Source organism: Athene noctua, chromosome 25, assembly GCF_965140245.1.
Source record: "Athene noctua chromosome 25, bAthNoc1.hap1.1, whole genome shotgun sequence".
NCBI lineage: Eukaryota > Metazoa > Chordata > Aves > Strigiformes > Strigidae > Athene > Athene noctua.
This window is the reverse complement of record NC_134061.1, coordinates 4,241,168-4,264,690: the sequence shown is the minus strand read 5'-3', so window position 1 is coordinate 4,264,690 and position 23,523 is coordinate 4,241,168. Positions and strand designations below refer to the sequence as shown.

The following is a 23,523-nucleotide window of genomic DNA, read 5'->3' as shown; positions in this document are numbered from 1 at the left end:
AGCTGAACTTCCCTCCCTTTGCGATGTCCAGGTTTATACCCAAACTGCCGGTTTCACCAAGTCTCAGGGTCTCACTCAGCTCCCAGCTCCGTTTCAGCAGAGATATTCTATTTGCACCAGAACTCTGGGGAGGGGAACCAAGAACTGACACTTTCATATCAGTATGTATTTGGTACATTGCCCCTTAAATCCTTGAACTCAGAGGCGGATCGGACTGGGTGTAAAACCCAGGCTGCCTTTCACGCAAGAGTTAATAAAAGGAGGGAGTGAGCAAGATTTTGCAAGGAATTAAACCCAGGCAAAAGAGCCTATGGGAAAGAGCCTGTTACCAGCCCCAGGGCTGTAGGTCACCAGTGCCGTGTACTGGCTGCCAGGGTTTATTAGGTCCTTGTCTGAGCTGAGAGAGGGGAAAAAACCATGAGAAGCTGCAGGCGGAGCAGGCGGGGGCACTCCCTGACTCAAAACTGAGTGACAAGGCAGCGGTTTCCTCCAGCCAGCCCTGCTCGCCATGTGTGTCATACACCCAGACTCATGATTCATCCCCCGGACTGCTCAAAACCTCTGGCCACCGCAGAGCTGCTCTCCATCGCGCACGGCGGGGCTGGTCCAAGCAGCCCCCCACGTTCAGGGCTCGGAGAAGAAGATGGGAAAACTCTCCGTGGCTCTCGGGATCCTCATGCTCTGCGCTGGTGGCGGCTGGGGTAGGTTTGCAGCCTGTAGTGCTGTCGCTTGCTTAAAGCCAGGTCATTTAGGGATGATGTTGCCTGTTATTTCCCAAAATCCCAGGACTTTCTGCATTCCCAGGTTCTGTGATTTCTCAGGAAAATCACTCGGAGGGGGAGCTGGCAGCCTGAAACCTCGGCGCCGTTCCCAAAGCACAGCTGAGCCGGTTGGGCTTTGCCTGGGTGGGGGCCAGGAGGGTTTCTCAAAGATGTTACAGGGTCAAGAGAGGGTTTGGTGCGTTATTCTTGCACTGGGTGCGGCAAGTTTATATTCTCTACCTACGCTGTGCTTGGCTCCGGATACTGGTTTGTAATGGAAGCACTGGGGTGTGACTTGGGCTCCGTCCTTCACAAACAGAAAATACTCGGGGGGAGTTTGCAGAGCAGGTAGTCACTGTGTCCATGTCATTTTAAGGGCATGGGATGTCCTAATGTCAGCGTTGCTGTCTTGTGTTATTTTTTCTCATGCTGTTTTGGTGCTTTTCTTTAAAAACTCTGATTTCAGGACAAATGTAGTTTGTATTTCTAAAAATTTTCCAATGTCTGACGCCTAGAAAAGTGTTATCTTTTCCCCAGGTGTGTTTCTGGGGGTCTAAGCAAATCTCACAACTGTGAAACGGTGTGGTGCTTTCAGCTCCTGATTTATAAATCAGTCCCATTGTTTTTGAGGCCCCACTCGAGGAGGTTTGGGGCAACATTATTGTGTCTAAAGAATTGCAGAGTTTGTTGAATTCCCAGGAACAGCCTGAGGCTCTGATCTGCTGCCGGAGGGAGCTGTCATCAGTACAGGACATAGGATAACCCTTGGAAGAGTTTGGGTTTATAAAGCTGCAGTTTGGGACTGCGCAAGTGATTTCTCTGGTTCTGTGTGTCTGTGTCTGTGATCAGCTGAGCTCAGTTTGGGGCATCCCCTCTCCGGGAAGATGCTGGCAAACAGGGAGAGGTATAGAGAAAAGACACAGCCCTGGGATGGCGTGAGCAGGAGATCAGTCAGAAAAGCCCAAATCCTTATCACTGAATCAAGCAGAAAGGCAGAGAGGATGTAAGTATGGTTTTTATCTTTATCAAGTTTTCTAAAATATCTTTATCAAGTTTTCTGTGTGCACATTCTTCCTCAAATTGGCAGAGGGGGAAAAAACAAAATGTGTGGCTGGCTCATGCAGTTACATGGAAGAGGTTACTTGGAGTGCAGACTGGGGACTGAGTAATTTTCCCCAGCCAGGGAAGGGTGATGCTCAGTCACAGACATCTAGGGTGTTTCAAGTTCATCATTTCACCTCATTCACGGCTGCAGGGCTGCCCAGCCCCAGGCGGGTGGTTCCATGCTGCCCAGTTTATCTCCCCTCTCCCTGGGTTTCATGTGCTAGGATTTCTTCTGTTTTAAAAGCCTGAGTCTTTAGGATTAAATCATTACATGAGACCAGCTGCTTTCATAGTAAAAAAATGAAGCTTTTGTACTTTGGTTTATTAGTTTTTATGGCTGGAAAAACAAGCCCCAAACATGGGGGGGGGGGGGGGGGGGGGAAGAACTAAAACCCAGAATTCCAGAATTTATTAGTTCAGGCTACGCTGGGATCTTGTTAACCTGCTCACAGCCAGGTAACGTCCTGAGCCTGGGAAGCTCTACTGGGTGCTCACAGGGCCACGACCTGAAGGGACTCAAGCTGCAGCATCCTCCGCTCTCCTCCACCTCTGCTTTTGCTCCCACATCACCCCAAGGTCCCCCATTCCCCTGTCCCCACCTCCCTCCTGCATAGCCCTCCTGACACCACACCCTGAGTCCAGCCACGCAAGCAGTGCTGGAAACGCCAAAATAGAGACATTTCCCCGCAGCGAGGGGCGTGAGGCTGCCTGGTCCGCAGCAGGACGAGACCCCTGTTTGGACAGTGATAAAGTGCCCTGTGTTAATCACTGCTGGTGCCTGGGGGATTTCAGCCCCTTCCCAGGGGGCAGGGATGGCCTTGCTCCGGCCAGCCCCGGGTGAAGTGCAGCCAAGAATGGCTTCCGTAGGGTGCTGGAGGTTGGGGAAGGGTCCTCCATCCCCAGGCACGTGGCTCGGTCATGGAGTGATGGAGAACATGGGGACCACCGGGCTGCATGAGTCTGGGGCAGACACCCCTAGGCTGGGGCTGCGGGCAGTCCAAGGGGGCAGGTACCCACCTGCAGGGACACCCTGGGCAAAGCCACCGCTGCCGGCAGTGGCATGGTGGCACCATGTGATGGCAGATGCCAGAGCAGCCTCCGGCACGGCAGCATCATCCCCTCAGGGACCCTTCGTGCTGCAGCCCCACCGAACCCCTCCCCAGACGTGGGGTCACCGCTCTGCCTGGGTGTGACAGCCCGGCTTGTGGCCCTTGTTCCAAAATCAGCCAGAAAACTGGGTTTACCTCTCCAGCGTGGAGGGGGGGACACCAGATCAAGGACCCCTGGGCTGTGGGGTGGTGGCAGGAGGGGAGGAGAGAAAACCACCAGGGCCCAGAGGCTGTGCGTAGGCAGGAGGTCACTTGTCCCAAATGCTGGGGAGGAGATGAGCTCCCCAGCCCAGAGGGACAGTCCTGGGGCACATTAGCTCAGGTTTTGCAGCATGAGGAGGCGAAGCGGAGGCAGCCAGGGGCTCAGCCAGCACACACGAGCTTAGAAATCCTCCACATCGTGTTTCAGTGCAGCCGGGTCTCGCTGAGACCAGGGTTAACGCTGCACAGGGGAAACTGAGGCAGGGAGCGCTGAGGGACTTGGCTCAAGTCACAGGAGAAACCTGTTTGAGGTAGGATTTGGACGAGCGTGTCTCACATCCTGGATGCTGGTGTGAGCCCTGCGTCCCATCCCCTGGCTGGGAGCGTGGCTGGAGCACCCGGAGGTGGCAGGGGCCCTGGTCAGCTCTGCACTCCCCCAGCAAGCTGGGTGCTGGGGCAGAGCGGGGTGACTGAGCCACCCCACAGCAAGCTAAAACCCACCCCGGAGGGAACAAACCCCACGCTGGCATTAAAGAGGAATCTGAGCCCAGGAGTGTTACTGGTGGTACTGGGCACTATAACCCTGCCCCCAGCCAGGGCTGCAGGCAGGAGTCAGCAGCTGGACACGGCTGCTACAGGGAGGGCTGTGAGAGCAGAAGAAAGCAGTGAAACTCCTGGCACAGGGGAGGTACCTGGCACCTCGCCCCCCTCCCTGTCCAGGGGGTCACGGTGCTGGGCCGGGTGTCAAAGCATCGGCGCTGCCCAGGGACCTGCTGTCTTGGAAGCTGCTCCCGCCCCGGGGTTGGCAGCTCTGGGAGTTTAATCCCAAGCACCTCGAGCTGCCGGGGTAAGGCCTTGCCACCGTCCCCGAGGGCTGAGCTGCTGCCAGCCCTGCTGGAACCCGCTCCCAGCTGCGCGGCACAGCGCAAATCCACGGCACGTGCCCTGGCACCGGGCTGCAGCCACCGGCGCTTGGCAAGGCAGGAGCAATCTTACACGGGCACGGCAAGAGCAGGCGTGAGAAACGGGAGCCGGTGCTGATGGTGCCACTGCTGCCTTCTGAGAGCCCTTTGCCTTCCCCCTGCCAAGCCCCGGCTGCCCAGACCCATCACCAAGGGTGCAACATCGCCGCTAACACATCGCTAAGTGTCCTCGGTGCAGAAAGCACTGGAGATCGACCTGTCGTTCTTTTAGGCAATGCTAAATTTAAAATCTTTCCCATTCTCGCATGCTGCAGCTGGGTATTTTCATGTATGAAGAGAGCTCTGGGAGTGGATCCCCCCGGGAGCTGGTGCTGAGCCAGGCAGTTGGCATGTAGCCTGTAGTTTAGTCCCCCTGCGCCGGACGGGTGGGGAGTGCGGGTGGCAGAGGTCCGACGGGGCACACTGGCCCCAGTGCCCTGGGGCACATCCCCAAGCAGCCACTGGCCTTTGGGACAGCGTGTCCATCCCCGCCTGTGACACCAGCATCATACAGACACGCAGCGCCGTGACACGCTGCACACACACATGTGCACACACACACGTGTGCACACTCAGGTTGCGTACACGGGCACACAGCGTCATCACCGTGGTTCTGCCCAAAGACCTGACGACATCGTTTCACCATTTCCTCTTTCTGCTTTGTGTTGCAATTCCTGCGGCTGTGGAAAACGCAGCTTTTTTTCTGCCTGCGGCTGCTGGGGAGAGCCCTGAGCAGGGACGGGGGGACACAGGGCAAAGGGGAGACCCCAGCGCTCGCTGCTCCACGCCGGCATCCCCCGGGCTCCCCAGGCTGCAGTGTTCCCTCAGCCAAGCAGGCACATGGCTGCAGTCTGCTCTGCCTGGGAATCCTACAACCCTGTGGAGATGCTTGTGCCCTGGGAGGGAGGAAGAGCTGAGGGTAAAGCCACCACAGCCGTGTCGCCAACCACGCGTCGCGTCAGCCGTTGGCCATGGGAACCACAGAGCCGCATGGTCCTGCCTCCGCCAGAGGAGCTCCGCCGGCCCTGGCAGGCTCTGGCACTGCCCTGGGGCCCCTGAGGGAGTCTGGGGGCCCTTTAATCCCCCACAGGGACCCACTGGCCTCTGACCTTCGTGACGGGTGCCAGCGTGCATCTCCCAAAGTCCCCATGGCCACAACAGAGCTCAACCTTTCCCCGGGGCATCAGCGCAAACCACCACCAACAAGTTTCTGGACTCGTGCCCTTTCCCTCCCCTCTTTTCCATGGGTTTGAACCCAAGCCAAGACCAGCTGCTGGGCTTAATGTCTGCAGAAGAAGGCACGGACCACCTGGGTTGGGGGTGGTGGGAAGAGGCGGCGGTTCCCCGGCTGCCAGCAGGGCTGCGGGTGCTGTGCTGCGCCCCTGGGAGCTCACCCCTTCCCCCTCCCTGCTGCCCCTAAATCCCTGCAGGGAGGCACGAGGGGAGATGTTGTCACCCCCACCCGTGGTGAGGGCTCCACTCCAACACATGTGTGACATCGCAGGGATGGGGGGAGCCCAAGGAGCCGACAGGTGGGAAATGAGCTCAGTCCTGGGCAGGATGAGGCCCAGCTGATACTGGGCTGGGGAGGTGGTTATAAAAGGGGCAGGGAGGAAACACCTGAGGTTTGGGCCTGGGAAAGGGGTTGGAGCAGAGCACTGGTGGGATAGGGGTTGTGTCTGCCCCTGAAGCTGCTGGCTGAGCACTTCAGCACATGTGTAGATTTTGGGCTCTGCAGGTTGTAACCGCTCTGTTTGCTGTTTCAGGGGGTAACATCTGCACCACCCGCGGGGTGAACTCCTGCAAGCAGTGCCTGGCCGTGAGCCCTCTCTGCGCCTGGTGCTCTGCAGAGGTAAGAGCTGGGGGGAGGCTGGGCTGGAGCGCGTCCCTGAGCCAGACAGGGGGTGCGTAGGGAGGGACAAGCCTCGGGGCTGTGGGATGGGTGCTGGTCCCTGTGTTACAGCCACACGCTCGGTCTCCATCTGTTCCCACCGTGTCTAAACACATTCCTCGGTGGCTCTGACTGCAGCTCGAGATGCACAGCCATGGGGCTTGGGCTGCCTGTTCCTGCCTTGCATTGAAAAACTGCCCCTTATCTGGGTGTGTCAGCGGGTGCTGTGTGGAGCTGGCTGGGAAATGCTGATGTTTCCACTGGGAATTCACTTTGTCTCTCCGAAAATGTATGTTTGAAAACCTAGTTTACTTTTTGTTTGATTCTTGAAAACCCATTGTAAAGCTCTGGCTAAAGGAGTTTAATTGCTGGAAGGGCTGAAAAGGGAAGGTGACCTGGTAGGAGGAAGAAGTATTGATTAGAAGTCAGGATTTGGGTTCAAAAGGCTCTTTTTCTTTGGAAAGAGGGGGAAGGAACACAAGGTGCCTGACTTTGGTTGCTGAGCTAAAGAGGATGTGACTCTGAGCTGTGGCTCTAAAATCACTCTTGGTGGGTCAGAGCCTGGAAGATCTGCCACGATCCCCTCCAAAAATGCTGTCCTGAGGGTTGGTCTGTCGGGAAGGTCAGAGGAGGGAGTTTCCCAACACAATGGGAGAGCAGCCGCGGGGCAGAGACAAGGGGAGATGAGGCTGGGATGGGGAGAGGTGATGAAACCTCCAGGGCTGTGCAGTTCCCCCTCCGGCAAGTTTTTTTCTTGCTTTCTGTTTCTCCATCCATGAAACTTTGCTTCCTCCTGCTGTGCCCGCGGTGCCCACCAGCACTGGGAAACGGTCTGGGAAGAAGTGATCCAAGCTGGCAAATGCTGTTGGATCGCGCCTGCCTGGCCTGATGCTTTGGGGTCAGTGTGTCTGGAGGGGATGCCTCTGCTTGCTGCGCCCATCAGATACGGCCGGGATCTCGGTGTGTGGTGTCAGTAAAGATGCTGGTGCCTCGGCTTATCTCCCGCAAGGAGTGGCTGAAATTTGCAGCGTGATAAGGGCCCTCGCTCCCCTCTCCAGAGGGGCAATGACTGGCTGGGCTAGGCTGGCTCCTTCCTGGCTGCTGATCCTGGGCTGCCTGTCTTAACGCTGCATTGGGGGCTGTGATGGGGTGGGTTTTTTTTTTTCGTCCAGATCAGCAAAGGTTTCCAAAAAAGGAAATATTTCCAGTGCTGCTCAGAGCTGTGCTCATGGACAGACATGACAAGCAGTGAGGGAGCCGTCCCGCTGCCAGCAACCAGCCCCTGGAGAGCCAGGCTGTGCAAACTCTGCTCAGCAACTCTGCCTCCAACATCTGGACCACATTGTCTTAATTTAGCAAATGAGGGTTGGGGTTTTTTTTCTGTGGGTTTGTTTAATTTCACTGGGGTGGGGGAGGTCTCTGATACTGTGCCCCCCCTTCTCTTTTTTTAAAAGGACAGTGCCCTTATTGGTGCTTCTGCTCCCTCTGCAGCCCTTTCCCACCCACACTGCCTTTCCGAGGAGCCGGGGGTTACCAGTTACCCCCGCTCCATCCTGGCTTTGGACAGGGGAGGGATTTCATTGCAATTTCTTGGGATCACTGTCCCCGCTGAGCGCTGATGCAGAGAACTGAGTTTTACTTACTTTTCAGAAACTTTGACCACTCTTACCAACAAATAGATGTGCCCATCCACTCGCTTTTCCTTTTGGAAAAAGTTAGACAAGCCTTAATGCTGAGACATGGCTCTAAAATCACTTTGGAGATTATGGTGACAGATCTTTCAGGGTCTCACCCACTCTGGTTCTCATGAAGGCAAGGCTGGACCAGGGTTTGATTTTTTTTTTTAAGAGACGCTGCTGGAAGGTTTTAGCTTAATCTGCAGAGGCGTCTGTGCTTTGGGCCGTCCTGGGAGCTCTCCTGCAGAGAAGCTGATGCTGTATGTGGTCTCCTGCAAGATGAAAACAGATGCCCTGGGGATGTGTGACTCCCCACAGCCCCCCCACCCAGCAGTGAGGGAGCTCTGCCAGCATCCTGCCTGACCCTGCCCTTGCTTAAAGTGTTTGGAGCCAGTGATCGGGGATAAAATCATCAGGTTTCCCCATCCTAGAGGGAGACTGAGCTGAAACCTCTTTCCCTGCAGCGGGATGGAGGTGCCCAAGGGGGAGGTGGAGCTGGGGAGCATCTCAGCTGCAGGATGACTTGTGATGGAGGGGTGGTAACATGTTCCCCCTGCAGCATCTTCGTGACAGGGAGCGGATGCTGTCAGGGCTGCGCTGGTGGGGAACTGGGGTTTGCAGGGTCTGTGTCAGTGGATGAAGTCCCTGCACTGTGAGTTGGTCACCAGCAAGCCTGGGCTGCCCTGGGTCGCTCCTACCTGGGGCTGTGTCCAAGTCACTGTGTCTGCATGCCTATGGAGACGGGGCTGGGGGCTGCAAAAGCCTCGTAGCCAAATGTCCCATCAATGGCACAGTAACTTCTTCCTCTGCCTTTTGCAGTAGCTTTATTGTTTGGGAGGTTCTTGTGCATCCTGAGCCAATCATGATAATTGGGGCTCCAGGGCAAGGGGAAGGATGCAGCCCTGGGCTTAAATAGCTTCTCCATGGGAATCTTGCAGTAGGAATGATGCTGCTAATCCCATAAAGTGCCTTTGAGGTCCTGGGAGCTCCCCAGGATCTCCAGGTATCACCCAAGAGCCCAGCACCACAGTTAAAAACCTGCCTGCCCAGCCTGCTTTTCACCTGTGTATTTTTTCCATTGATATCCCCACCTGGGACAGGAATGTACGTGATGGTTGATTGGATCTAGAGTACACCAGGCACTTCTTCCTGCAGCAGGGAGCCTGGTGGGACAAGCCTGCGGGGTGGGTGGGTGCAAGGGAGCTATTTTAGAGCAGTGACTTGTCCTCTCGCTGACAGCATGCTGTCCAGGCAGCAAGGGTGGGAGTGGGAGGCCGCGGGGGAGGAACACGCCTGCTGATGTATTTTCTGGCTATTGCTTGGCCACTGTTTCCAGAGGGCTGTAAGCCAGCCGGCCACGGCCTTCTGACACTGTTTGCATTTTTCCACTTGTTTGCTTAAAACACACAAAAATTCATTCCTGGGTTCAGTCAGCCTGAACCTGGGGGAGCGGGAGCCAATATCCTGGATGGGGAACCTCTGCAGTGCTGGGATCCAGCTTCCCAGGAGCAGGGAGGGAGCTGAACCAGCCTCACCGGGATTTGTGCCACCCTGGTTTGCTGCAGGGAAAGGCTGTGCAGGTCATCTGCTGCAGGGCTCTGAATGTAGAAAGATTTGGGCTGTGGGAGGGAGATGGAGAAATCCCCTGGAGGGGAGGGTGGCTTCTGCCTGGTGGAGAACTTGTGGCAGCAGATCCTGGCGGCGCTGGTCTGTGAAATTCTTCCCATATTTGTCTTCATGAGAAACAGGAGCGATGGGAGCCCTTCTGAATGTGCTGTGATAAGGGTGAGGAGCTGGGAGCTTTCTAGGAAAGGAGGAACGGGGCTGGAACCCCATCGTGACTCCACACTTCGTGCTTCCTGCCCCTGACGGGCACTTGACGGCTTCCCCTGCAGCCCTGTTGCGTTTTTGCTCTTTCACTCCTTTTTTGGTTCTCTCCCCTGGCTGGCTTCATCCGGCAGGAAGCTGGGAAGCTAGAGATAAGCCTGAACCCTTTCTGGACGGGAACTGAGCACCGCTTCATGCGATGGGCTCACCCACAGCAGGCCTGTTCCTTGATTGTGGCAAGATTTCTAAGGGCGCATGTCAAGAAAATGGGGGGAAAATGTGGCTCATCCTTCACCAGAGTTTAGAAAATAATAAAAAAAGTTCCAGACTCTGCCTCTCACCCCCAGCCTAACACGTTCACATCCTGCCTCACCCTCTTCTAAGCCATCCCACGTAGACAGGCTTTGCTTTTAGCTTTGCTGAAAATCAGACCTGAGGCTCTGGCTGCTAGGAGTCAGGAGGGGGTTGGCAGGGGTACGGTATCCACTGCCCCTTCCTGGCAGGGAGCTCCCCTGACAAGCACAGCAGACCAAAACCTGCTCAGAGCCCCGGCAAGACTTGCTGATCCTGGATCCCTTCTGTTTGTCCCATGAGCAGACACCATGTGCCTCAAAAAGCCTCTTGTCCTAGTCTTGGCTTAGGTGTGATGAAGCGGGGGATCTCCAGGGAAAAGGAGTGTCTCTTCCTCCCAGTATAACCCCAGGGGTTCCCAGTGGGGAGCTGGCTCCTGACCATGTCCCTCTCCTGCAGGTCTTGGCACAATCATCCCCTCGCTGTGACCTACGTGCCAACCTCCTGAAAAATGGCTGCGGGCAGGACTACATCGAGTTCCCCACCAGCAGCGTAACCATCCTGGAGAACAAACCCCTCAGCAACAAGGGCTCAGGGGGCTCTGCCACCACCCAGATGAGCCCCCAGAAAATCCAGCTGAACCTGCGGCCAGGTAAGAGCCCCCAGGCTGCTGTGGGAAGGGGAGATGCAGTGGGAATAACCCAACGGGCTGAAGTGATGAGTGAGCCATCGCCCTGTCCCACTGGCCGAGGCTGTCTCGTGTCCATTGAGGGGGGCAAGGCCAGGCTGGGGGCTGCACCAGACCCTCCGGGAACATCCCCGATGGGCAGCGGGCTGTCTGCGGCTGATTTCTGCTGGTCAGTCTCCTGGCTCAGTCCTGTGGTATCCCAAGGGGTGGGATGGGATGTGACTTCGACAACGCATGGGCTTATTTTATAAAGGCACGTAGACCTTAGGCACTGCTACTGCATTCTGGGTGCTTTGGTGGAAGTCAGCTGGTGTCTAACGAGCCGTGGAGCAGCTGGCAGGGTTGGCCTGCCAACAGGTCCTTGTAATTTCCCAGGCTTGTTTCAGCCAGGCAGGCTGGAGCCAATTAACTGTTATCATTGTTTGCCAGCATCGAGGAGTTTCGCCAGGAGTTTTGCCAGGCAGGCGGCAAACTAATGGGCGTCACTTGCCCAAGGTCACAAAACCGGTTTGGGGAACGTGGAGCAGTGCCATCACTGTGCCCTGCCCCCCACGTAGCCCACCCCTGGCCATCCACTCACTGATGACTCTTCCAGACTCTGCAAGAACAGTTTTGGTTCCTTGTGCTCATTAAAGCCCTGGGGCCAGATACACATCCCCACACCTGGCCAAGAGGAGCCTGACCCATCTGAATGACAGCAGTCTGACGTGTCCCCACGCCATGGAGACATGTAACTGCTAAGCAGCCCTTGCTTTATTTAGTTCTAAAGGTATTTGGCGGGAGGCAGGTAGGTGTGCTGCTCTGCAGAGGAACAGAGGCAGTGTGCGGTGCTGTAAGTCCCCGTTCCTTGGAGGCAGTAGAAGAAAATCACAGCTTGATATCATCTCTGCCCAACCAAGAAGGCTTGGCGCGAGTCATCTGCCTTGACTCATGAACCGAGACCGTATGCTGAGGGATGTAAGTAGGACAGGTCACAGCCCGTGTCCCACAGGCTCAGAGTCCTCGTGATTTTAGCTCAACGAGGAGAAGCACATGCTCTCTGAGCACAAAGCTGTGACCCCTGACTACATGGTGGTGCTCCAGCGATGCAGCTGGAGGGGGGGATGGAGTAATTTGTGCTCTTGTAGATTTTGAAACTTTGTCCATCCTGAAAGTCAGAATGTGACATGAAGACTTAGATGGAAATATGAAAACAATAACAATTTCAGCTTAATTAAAGCTTTTTTCCTCAACATTTGAGGTGTTCTGAGAAGGCTGCAGCTGTGCCCCAGCTTACATTTCAAAGAAGCTATTTCAAAGAACAGTGAGAAAGAACCTTTGTCTCTCTTAAAAGGCAGAAAGAAAAGGTCAACCCTAAGTGTTTGCAGCATTTTTTTTGAAGTGCAAAAGTCATCAAAGCTGGCCTGTTCCCCAGAATATTCTGTCTAAGGAGGTTTTTGTTTCAATGGAAAACATTTCACCAAAAATTTCCCAGAAGCGACTGGGAGGAGCCAAGAGGAGAGGGAAGGAACAGGGATGGGAGAGGCCCCGGGAGATGCTTGGAGTCTTTGGGAGCTCAGAGAACTCTGAACCAAAATACTCAGTTCCCTGGTAATCCCTATAAGAGCTGCTCCCCACACACTGGGTGTTCCACTCACTCCATCCAGCGTGTGTGGGTCACGCTGTTCACGCAGGACAGCTTGGGGGATCAGCTCTGATCAGGAGGATCTGCTCACGTCCTGGTAATGAGAAGGTTGGGGAACAGGAGCCACAAGCCACATTTGCCATCTCCAAGGGGTGCACATCGTATCTCTCACGCAAGCAACCTGCCTTAAGGGTTTGTGTCTGTTTAACTATGATGTTCTCCTCCCAGCAGCTTTAAACCATCTCTTTGGGTTCCTGCTGACCTTCTCCCTAGTCCTGTGGTGAACCTCCTCTCCTCTCGGGAGAGGATCTCTCACTCCGCTGCTCTCTCTGTTACAGATGACTCCCAGATCTTTCGTGTCCAAGTGCGTCAAGTAGAAGACTACCCCGTGGATATCTACTACCTGATGGACCTGTCCAACTCCATGAAGGACGATCTCAGGAACATCCAGAACCTGGGCACAAAGCTGGCCAGTGAGATGCGCAAGCTCACCAGCAACCTACGCATCGGCTTTGGGGCCTTTGTGGACAAGCCCATTTCCCCCTACATGTATATCTCTCCTCCAGAAGCCATCACAAACCCTTGCTATGAGTAAGTCCCAGGCTGAGGGAGTCCTATAAGGGCCAGAAGTTAATGGGACATCACTGGAACGTGGCTGGAAATACGTATCGATGGATTTCAGCAGGGAGTTGGGTGCCTGATTTTGGACAGGGTTTAAACCTTGCTGCACTGCATGTTCTGCTGACACAGGGAAGAGGAGCAAGTCTAAACTGAAAGTATCATTGTGACTGAAAAGCTCTTAAGGGAACAAAAAATTTTACACCTGTGTTTCAGGAGAGATTTTGAGGCTTAAAAAAAATTACTCCTAAAAATCCCAGCAGGACGGAGTCTGGCAGCTGACCTGAGCCCAGCATCTCTAGAAGTTGTGGTGGATTTCTAAAAGGTCCTTCACCAGCCTCTGGCTGTGTCCTCAGGCTCTTGCAGTGGTTGGGTCCCTCCAACCCATCCTGGACAGGACCATGGGATGTGGGGTGGCTGCAGAGTAGGGGTGGGAGCTGGGAGAGCTCTGTGAGTCTCATGCCCTGACTGTTCTTCTCCCATAGGATCGGGGAAACCTGCCTGCCCATGTTTGGCTACAAACACGTCCTGTCTCTCACGGACGAGGTGACCCGCTTCAACGAGGAGGTGCGGAAGCAGAGCGTCTCACGGAACCGTGACGCGCCCGAGGGCGGCTTCGACGCCATCATCCAGGCCACCGTGTGCGATGTAAGGGGCAAGAAGGCCTGACTGGGGCTGGGAGAGGGTCATCAGGCTGGGCCTGGTGGGTTGGCAGAGACCACCCAACCCCACCAGGACAGGACCATAAACCCTGTGGAGCTGCTGCAGGGCTAAGATCTGGAGAGGGTGAACATTCAGCTAGGACATTTCTAGACCAATAGCCAAGGCCAGGGAAGAGCAGGACCCCTGTGTGGCCCTGGGAGGAGAGAGGAGCCGAGCAGGTGCTTGGGAACTGAAGACGATCCCATGTCAGCCCTGCAGTAACCAGCCAGAAGGGACATCATCTTCTGTGCCTGCACCTTGATTTCGCTGGAAAAGGGAGCAGTTGCACCCCTCAGTCATTAGTCACCTTGATTAACATTCCAGCAAATCAAAACCTGTCTCTCACCTGTACAAGCAGTCCATGCTCACCTGCCAGGCTCCACAGCCCCCACACCACCCCCTCGGCACTTCCTTGGGCAAGCAATTGCCCTCAGTTCCCTCTGCAGTGGCAAGTGGGTCCCCATGGCCAAGCCATGACCTGGGGCGGCAGCAAAGGCAGTAGCAGGGTTCTGGCACGCAGGGCTGCCCTCGGCACATGCTGCCATGTGACAGGGAGCTGCCTTTTGCCACAGGAGAAGATTGGCTGGAGGAACGATGCTTCACACCTACTCGTCTTCACCACGGATGCCAAGACCCACATCGCGCTGGACGGCAGGCTGGCCGGCATCGTGCAGCCCAACGATGCCCAGTGCCACATTGACAAGGATAATTTCTACTCTGCTTCCACCACACTGGTAAACCCTGACGCACACATGGGGTTGGGGAGCCCAGAGCTTCTGTTGAGGGTCCCCATGGGTTGGGAAAGGTGGTCCAGGGTCTCCTGGTTGGAGAGCATAATGAGAACCAGGGTAGTTGGGGGTACCTGTTCCTAGGGTATAGCTTCTCTTCTTCCCCAGGACTATCCCTCTCTGGGCCTGATGACTGAGAAGCTCTCACAGAGGAACATCAACTTGGTCTTTGCTGTGACAGATACAGTTGTTGGTCTCTACCAGGTAACAGCTGCTGTGAGGGGCTGGTGGGTCCCAAGGAGCACCACCCTTTGCAGCTGGCCATAGGTGGCCAGACATAGCTTGGTGGTGTCCTGTCCTACCAGAGTTCTTTGGGAAGCTCTCGTGTGCCGGGACAGGGTTTGACCCAGCCACGGCACGCTCACCCATCACGAGCAGACCATCCTTATGATGTTTCTCCAGAACTACAGTGAGCTGATCCCAGGCACAACTGTGGGCACCTTGTCCAGAGACTCCAGTAACGTCCTGCAGCTCATAGTGGACTCCTACGGGGTGAGTGTGCGGTGTGATGGCCCCACAACAGCGCTCTCCCCCCCAAAATAGCCCCTGCTTCACACTGCAAGCAGCCCGCACAGATTTGGCAGCTCCTCCAGCCCTGAGCATCCTCCCTGGACCAGCTGTGACCATCTGCCTCCACCCACACGTGTGGGGGCCCCAGGGAAGGGAGATCACTGTGTTCACCGCCTGCCCCTTCCCATCCTCAAAGGCAGGGAATGACATAGCCAAGCCCTGAGAAAGACTTGGAGCACTTGGCTCCTTTCCTGGGCCTGTGGGACCATGGCTGTGGCGTGGCAGCTGCTTGGGGGTGCCCCTCCCTGGGACTGAGCCCTGCCCAGCTTGTGCTGTTTTCATCATTCCTCTCTCCTCCCCCAGAAAATCCGCTCCAAGGTGGAGCTGGAGGTGCGTGACCTCCCCGAAGAGCTGTCCCTGGCCTTCAATGCCACCTGCCTCAACGATGAGGTCATCCCCGGGCTCAAGTCGTGCATGGGGCTCAAGATTGGGGACACGGTGAGGATCGTGCTCATGGCTTGACTTTCTCCCCCTCTGTGTAGCAGCTCATCTGATGCTCTCCACCAGCATCATCTGCTTGCCCCACCACCTCCTGGTTGACACAGACCCTGTAAACTTTGCCATGGGGAGAGGGCTCCAGCTGGGTGGGGGGAAGGAGGAAAATACTTTTTTCAGTCTGCTGAATGTGAATTCTGTGGTCCTCCAGCTGAGCTCAGCCTGCTGGCCACAGTGTGTGGGGGATTTAGCCCAGTTACTATGGGAGGCAGGTACCCTGAGCCAAACTGAGCTGGGACAGCTTTGAAAAGCACAAAGTGACCTGGTGGGTCCCATTTCTGGCTCCTTAAGTTTGGGCATGGACTGGAGTGGGTACCCCAACACCAGGCTGGTGGCACTGACAACCAGACGCACCCCTCTGCTCCCCAGGTGAGCTTCAGCATCGAGGCCAAGGTACGAGGGTGCCCACGGGAGCAGCAGAAATCCTTCACCATCAAACCTGTGGGCTTCAAGGACAGCCTGACAGTGGTGGTGAACTTCAACTGTGACTGCTCCTGCGAGGGACAAGCTGAGGCCAACAGCCCATCCTGCAGCCAAGGCAACGGCACGCTGGAGTGTGGCGTGTGCCGCTGCAACCCCGGGCGCCTGGGCTCGCACTGCGAGTGCTCGGAGGAGGAGTACAACCCCTCGCAGCAGGACAACTGCAGCCCCCGGCCCGGCCAGCCCATCTGCAGCCAGCGGGGCGAGTGCATCTGCGGGCAGTGCGTGTGCCACAGCAGCGACTTCGGGAAGGTGACGGGCAAGTACTGTGAGTGCGACGACTTCTCCTGCGTCCGCTTCAAGGGCCAGATGTGCTCAGGTGAGTGCTGGGCTTGGAGAAGAGGCAGCTCAGGGTGTTTACACTGCCCAAACTCAAGGACAAGGGAAACACCAGCTATTTTGGGGTTGTCCCATGCATTTTCCCCACCTGTCAAGACTGCTCAGCCACGGCTCTCCCTGGACCAGCCCTGGGTCTGAAATGATGCCAGGGGAATTACTCCCCCTTTGGCAGCCGGTATCACATCCTATGCCTGAGAGCTGTGGCAGGGTGATGGGTAGAGGGTTAAAAAGCAGACCTTGGTCCCTGCTTAGACTCAGGAGTCCCATCAGGGGAGCTGGTGGGCACCCAGGGAAGCAGCTCTGGGGTGCACAGGGCAGGCAACCTGCTCAAATCGCAGTCTCCAACACATCAGAGGTATCGCTCTGCAGGAGGAAGCCCCAGGGTGAAGGGAGAGGGGTGGGGAGAGGCAATTTTTATCCTCTTCTCAGTTCTTGAAGACTCCCTGTTGACAAAAGCATCAGGGAAGCAAATTCTTCCCCCTCACTAGCCTTATAGCATCTCCCTTCTTGAATATTCATCTCTTCCATGTGCTACCAGACTCTCCCACTCTATCCCTGGCTGCTGCTGCTCTCAGTTGGGAGAGAGGACCAGGTTCTTGGGTTCTGCTCCCATGCCAGGGACTGGCGAAGGAGCCCCTCTCTGCAAAATACTCCTCCCAACAGCGGTTTCACATGTCCTGATGTGCCAGGGCCCCTTCCCCATCAGGAAGATCTCACCCACATCTCCAGTAAGCACTGAGGGTCTGAGTGAGCCCCAGCACTCTGCCCCATCTCCTTGTTTTTTCAGGGGATGCGAAAGGGGTGGCAGTGCCCAAGACTTGGGGGATGAAGCTGTGGCACATCCTCTCCAGGAGCAGATCACCCCAAAAGTGATTCAAGGGTGGAATGAGAGAGGGGTACCCACCCCCTTTCCTATCCCCAGCCTCCCTCCCTGAGCCCAGGCAAGGCAGCTGCTAACACAGTGCCAAAAAAGCCACCACTTTGCTGATGTGAGCCCAAAAATGCCCAGGAAAATGTCAGTGGCCAAAGCTGATCCCACTGCTGGAGCCCAGCCTGGATGTGATGAAGCCTGCTGGCCAGATGACCCTGTTCCTGCTCCCCACTGTCCCCAGATTGAGTTTTTCAGACTCCGCCTGCCCCCCAGCCCAGCTTCATGGTTCAGGGCTGCCTCTGTGCTGCTGAGAATGATCCTTTATCTTAACAGCCTTCTGATAATGGAGGCAGAAACGCTGGGGTTTTCCCCCACCCTCAGTCAGTGCCCTGGGCGCCCGTCCCTGCTCCCGCTGCCTGTTTGCTGCCAGATCCACCAGGCCAAGGGCAATGATCAAGCACTGCCCCCGGCCTGGGCAAGCTGTTAATTAACCCAATCTGTCTAACCCTGCTGGCATCGATCCTGTCCCATTGAGCCACTTCTCTCCAGCCTCCCCCTCTGTTTCCATGCCTTGTCACCCAGCGTGGCACTATTTTCCCGTGACTCAGCCCTAGTTCCTCATTAACAGGGTTACACATTTATTTCTCATGTTGGTGCCCCCAAGGCCATGGCAGGGACAGTGCTGGCCCATCCCAGGCCAGGAGCAGCATTCCCGACTTGCCCCAGTGTGCTCCGGGCTTGGGACGGGTCGGCGTGTGCCTGCTCTGTGGCCTTTCCACCACTCACCATGTCTTGTCTGTGAGCCAAAATCAAACCACAATCCAAATAGCTCCAGGCTTTGGCAGGATTTGAGCATGTCTGTCTGTCTGATTAAACCAGTCTCGGTGAGCATGCAGAGCTTGTTGGGCTTTTCCCATCCGTCAGCTTGGCCTGCCTGGTCTAGGGCTAAGAAACGAGTGGGATTTGGGGGGTTTGACCAGATGTCCTGACTCAATCTTAAATTAAAAGCCAGAGCCAAAGCTTGACTAGCTCAGAGACAGATCTGATTGAGCATCTCCAGCTGCTGCTGCTGCCAACCTGCCAGAGCTGGGGCAGCTCAGCCTGAAATTTGGCAGTTTTTTCTCAATTGGGTGGAATAAGAGGAGTGTTGGAGACACAGAAAAGGTTGAGGTTTGATGTGAGCTGCTGTGTCCCACCCCAAGGACGGTGGAAAGGGTTTGTCCTAGGCAGCTGGTCTGCCTTGCCATGCCCACAGAGGTGGAGCTGCCACGCCAGGTACACGGGCACCCCATATGGACAATTGTTAACAGGACCCATGGGGATATTTGAGGGTCCTAATGCCCTCTGGGTTGTCCCCAGGCCACGGGCAGTGCAGCTGTGGGGACTGTCTGTGCGACTCGGACTGGACCGGTGACTACTGCAACTGCACCACTCGCACCGACACGTGCATGTCCAGCAACGGGCTGGTCTGCAGTGGCCACGGCTCCTGCGTCTGTGGCAAGTGCGACTGCACCCAGCCCGGCTCCTACGGCGACACCTGCGAGAAGTGTCCCACGTGCCCGGACGCCTGCACCATCAAAAAGTGAGAGAGGGCAGAAAGCTGGGACAGGTCATACCCCAGTGGGGAGCTGGCAGAGAGCTGGGATGGGCCAGAGCCCATCAGGGAGCCAGCAGCAGGAGCTGTCACCAGCTGCAGCCCGGGTGGGTTGGGATTGCAGCTGTTTCCACAGCCTGAGACTGAAAGGTGTTGCGGTCTCCTTGGGGAGGGCATGGAGGAGCTCACAGGACCTCCCTCCTCTTCCTCAGGGAGTGCGTGGAGTGCAAGAAGTTTGAGCGAGGAGTGCTGGTGGAGCAGCAGTCCTGCAGCCGCATGTGCCGCGATGAGATCGAGACGGTGCAGGAACTGGGTAAGGGAGGAGACCCGACCCCTGCCCTAAAGTGTGGAAACCCAGGGGGCTGCGTACACTGCCCACTTTCCCCCTGCATGTGCATCCCCCTGGCACGGGGGGCTCTGAGCCTCTCACTCTGGCAGGTGACAGGGGCAAGGACGCCGTGAACTGCACCTACAAGGACGAGGACGACTGCGTGGTGCGGTTCCAGTACTACGAGGACTCCAGCGGCAAGTCCATCCTCTACGTTATCGAGGAGCCAGGTAAGACCCAGCTGCCACAGCTGGGCTGGGCAGGCACGGAGTGTGCAGCGCTGGGTTTCTATGCTAAATGAGGGGATTTCATGTCCCTTTTGTAACTCCCACCACCGCCAGGCTCACGGAGCACCGTGGTGGGGGGCTGAGAGGGGTTAAAGAGCTGCTTTGTTCCCTGCTCCGTGCCACTGGGGCCATGATTTCCTGCCTGTCTCACATTTCCCCATCATGTTGCTCAGTTATTTCACCCCCACATTGAGGCCAAGGATGGGGGCTCTACCTTCCCAACGTCCTGATCCTGTTTCTGACTCCATGGGTGTGATTTTTCTTGACAATCAGATAAGAGCTGGCTCCCACTAGCCAGGCAGGAGCAATGCTACAGCTGCGCCCCAGGGCTGGGATATGGCAGCCCCCTGCCACGCAGAGCAGCGCCGGGGTCTCCAGCAACCTTGAGGTCTGATTTCCAGCTGAGCTGGGGACTGCATGGTTGCAGATCCTTCGCAAGCAGGGCCACAAAGGCAGCTGCCAGCTCTCGCTACGACTGCCTGCCACGGGCAGGGCTGCAGCCCACCCCTCCCGTACCCTGTGCCTGGGGGGAGAGGCAGGCGAGGGCTCAGCAGCCCCGGCAGCATGCGGGGGGAGCAGGGTGGGTGCTGGGGTTTGCATCAGATCTCGCTGCCCCGGTTTGCCAGCGTGGTGTTGACACACACCCGGGGAGCAGGGGTGGTGTGGGGTATCAGCCGGGCTAGTGGTTTGGGGGTGAACTTCCACCAGCCTGAGGACTTGGTCTCTGGTGTCACCCCCCACCATGGGGGTCAGTAAGCTTGTGTTGCCCCTGGCCTGCTCCAGGCTTGGGTGCAGACCCCCACCCTACAGACAGGAGCTCAAGGATCACAGCACAGGCACCCCATGGATGGGCTCCTCCTGTATGGAGCCTGCTGTGCTCCAAGGGCAGAGGGAGGCTCCTGCTCCCTAACAAGGGAGGATGAAGCCCTCCTGAGACCAGAGGAGCCCCATGTACCCATGGCCAGGCAGCCCCAGAGCTACTTTTAATTACCCTGGGAGTGCTGGGCCCCCCCAACCCTGCCCTCCTCCTTCTGCCAGACTGCCCGAAGGGGGCAGACATCCTGGTGGTCCTGCTCTCGGTGACGGGCGCCATCCTGCTCATCGGCCTTGCCGTCCTGCTCATCTGGAAGCTCCTCATCACCATCCACGACCGACGGGAGTTCGCCCGCTTCGAGGAGGAGAAGGCCAGGGCCAAGTGGGACACGGTGAGGGCCAGTGGGTTGAGGGTGGTGGGCAGGAGCCCCTGAACCCCACTGCCCCTGGGTTGAGTGGATCCAGATCCCAGTGCTCCCACCATGAAAGCCTGGCTGCTGTCTGTGGTTCTTTGGGACCAGCTTGCCCCATCCCTCCCTGAAGCATGGCAGAGTGTCACAGGCAGGACTCAGGGTGACACTGCCAGCCTGGACACCCCTTCCCGAGCCCGCTGTGGCCCCAGGGACTCCACACAGGGGATAGCAGATATTCCATATGATTTTCCCATCTCCAGCATATCCCAACCACTTGTCAGCAGCATGACCCTCTTACTCACTGCCCACACCAGTGTTTCCATCCCGTGAGTGAGGTGGAAGGTCCCTCCTGCCACGGGATGCTGGAAGGGCTGAGGCACCCGGAGCACAAGGGAGGGGGCTGGGATGGCACCGGTGCCCGTCTCCATCTCTCCTTCACCTTCCCAGAGGGAAGGGATGGGGTGGGAGGCAATGGGGCGGCTCTTTCAGGAGGCCTCTCTGCTCCTGAGCTCCTGCTGCCTTCCCTCTCCCCCACAGCAGCTTTTTCCCCCATGAAACTTTTTGGGGAGCCATTAAACTGTGCAGCCAAAGCCTTGAGCAGAGACATGGATCCACCCCTCAATGGTGAAGTGGTGCCTCAGTTTCTGTGGCTGTAAAGTAGAACAAATGCTGATGACAAGCACAAACTGATAATGCTCTTTCCTCCTCCTTCCCCCAGGGCCACAACCCTTTATATAAAGAGGCTACGTCTACCTTCACCAACATCACGTACCGTGGGAACATGTAAGGATGCCGCATCCAGCGCTGGCCGTGGGATCAACCAAGGATCTGTGGGATCTCCTGGAGTCCAGTTTACAGAAGAGCTTGTTGTGTCTGCGCGTGTGAGTGCATCTGTGTGTAATTTAACAATACCTTGACTGCCTCCGAAGCCCAGTTGTCCGTCACCCCACCGTAACTGCAGGGACGTGCTTTCCACAGCAAACCTCTCATTCTTACCTCGGCGGGTCGCCTTGCGGGAGCCGGCGGCCCCTCCATACACTGAATGCAGAGAAATGGGACTTTCTCTGCCTGGCGAGTCTGTGAACATTTAGGTGCTCATCGGGCCGAGTGGATTTCAGGAGCAGCTCCTCGAACTGAAGGCCGAGCTGGGCTCTCCTCCATGGCCTGTGCTGGTGAAGCTCTGCCCGCCTGGAGAGTCTCCCCGCACACTGGACAGATGCAGGGCCCTGGGGGCAGGCACAGGAGCCATCCCCTTGGGGGACGGGAAGCTTCACTCCCTGCCAGCAGGCAGGAGCCAGCGTGTGGCTCTGTGGGTTGAGGACACTGCCCGAGCAACATGGCAGCCCCCTGCTGCTTGCAGCCACATGTTTCTGACACTGCTGTGGCCCTGGACAGCAAAAAGCAGCACCCCAGCATCACAGTGCCTGTTTTCTCCTTCCCTCCACGTGCACTCAGTTTGTACCACCAGCCAATTTTATGTAGCATCAGCTGTGCTGGTCCCAGCTGCAGTCTGGCTTATCCCCAGGATGGTGCTGAGCTCCCTGTGTCCCCCTCTGTTGTCCCCATGCCACAAAGTACATAGGTGTGCAGGCAGCACTCTGGGGAGGGTTGTGATGCTTGTTATTCCTTGAGCCTGGCCACCTCTCCCTTTTTGTGCTTTTTGGGCTCTGTGGCTGCAGCATGCTTGGCTTTCTGTGGAGCTCAGGGTTCCAGAAGAGCAGACAGGGTTTGGGCTGTGTCCTGCTGCCCGGGGCTGTGTATCACCTGTGGGTTGTCCTGTGGGGAAAAACAAATGTTCCACAGGCAGAGTTTGGCTGTAACCCTGCTGCTGCCTGGTCTCTGCCCCAGCCAGAGCACAGCAGCTCTGTTCCCCTCGATTGCGCCAAAAAGCAAGAGCGACCTTGTGTCCAGCATGGGGCTGGCCCTAAAGGTCCTGGCAGCATGTTGGCTGAGCTGGTGGTGGCTGAGTGTCCCTGGTCCCAGGCTGGCCTGTCCCCAGCAGCGTGGGAGCAGGATCTGGCTGCAGGCAGCAGTCGCCAATGCTGGGGCTGAGCCCCAGAGCAGGGGGGGTGGATGGGCATACAAGAACGGCAGCGATTCACACCACAAAAATAAAAATAAAATTTGAAAACCTCAAGCTATTCACAGTGTCTGTGCCCACACCAGCGGTCTGTGCCCAGGCTTCCTGCCCCGTGGGCAGCCCCTGGCTCCCCAGCATGACTCAGGGAGCTGTGCTAAGCTGAGATGGGTTGAGGTGTGGAGGAACCATGGGGGACCCTGGATACTGGCGGTTACTGGTGCCCTCCTGGGGGTGGGTAACACATTTTGGGGGTACAGGGAGGGCCACAGCCTGCTACAGCCTCTGGTACACCTGGCACTCACTGCGAGGGGGGTGAACCCCAGCAGCCCCTCAAGCTGCCCCCCAGGTCCCTGTGAGCCCTCTGGTCTGCTGGAGCAGCCCCCAGAGCAGGGGAGCTGGGCTGGGACGGCTGCAGGACAGACCCAGGTTCAGCTGGGGCTTGGGATGAGGGTGGCGGTGCCAAACCTGGGAGCAGGGTCCCCCCAGCACCCCGCCCGTGCACCCACTCGGCTCCGCGTCGCGCAGGGCTGCGGGGACACCCAGCGGCCACCCGTCAAAGCAGCATTTTGGGACCACAGAAAGTGTAGGAAAAGCTGTTTGCCCAACTCTCCAACACTCCACCCGTACCCCCTGGGCCGTGATGTGCCCCCAGCCCGTGCAGCCTGTTCAGGCACCCGGGGCAGCACCCAGTGCCCCCAGCCACAGCGGGCAGGGGCTCCAGGGGGTGTTTCCAGCAGCCAAGCAGGCTCTGGGCTTGGGCTGGGTTGGGCTCAGCTGGGTTTGGCTCAAAAAAGGAACATTTCAGCTGCAGGGTGGGCTGAGGGGAAGGCAAAGGGGTGCCCAAGACAGAGCCTGGCTGCAACATGAAGGAGCAGGTTGAGCCCCCCAAGCTGGCTGGGGCTGCCCCAGGGTGGAGTGAGCCAGAGAAGGAGTCTGGGGCTCAGGGGTTTCAGCTGATCCCTCTGCTTGGTTTGGGCACCCGCTCCGTGATGCTGCAGAGCTCGTGATGCC

General features: G+C 57.1%; 1 protein-coding gene across 1 annotated transcript; it reads left to right on the top strand.

Moving 5' to 3' along the window:
* Positions 1-435: 435 nt before the first annotated feature.
* On the top strand, positions 436-22,555 carry ITGB3 (integrin subunit beta 3). The gene is made up of 15 exons (XM_074926454.1): positions 436-701; positions 5,904-5,989; positions 10,282-10,474; positions 12,473-12,725; positions 13,238-13,400; positions 14,027-14,188; positions 14,351-14,446; positions 14,645-14,734; positions 15,116-15,250; positions 15,677-16,106; positions 18,357-18,579; positions 18,804-18,904; positions 19,030-19,149; positions 20,245-20,411; positions 21,151-22,555. The coding sequence occupies exons 1-15, from the start codon at positions 644-646 to the stop codon at positions 21,217-21,219; spliced, it is 2,346 nt and encodes a 781-aa protein (XP_074782555.1). The 5' UTR covers positions 436-643; the 3' UTR covers positions 21,220-22,555.
* The last annotated feature ends 968 nt before the right edge of the window (positions 22,556-23,523 follow it).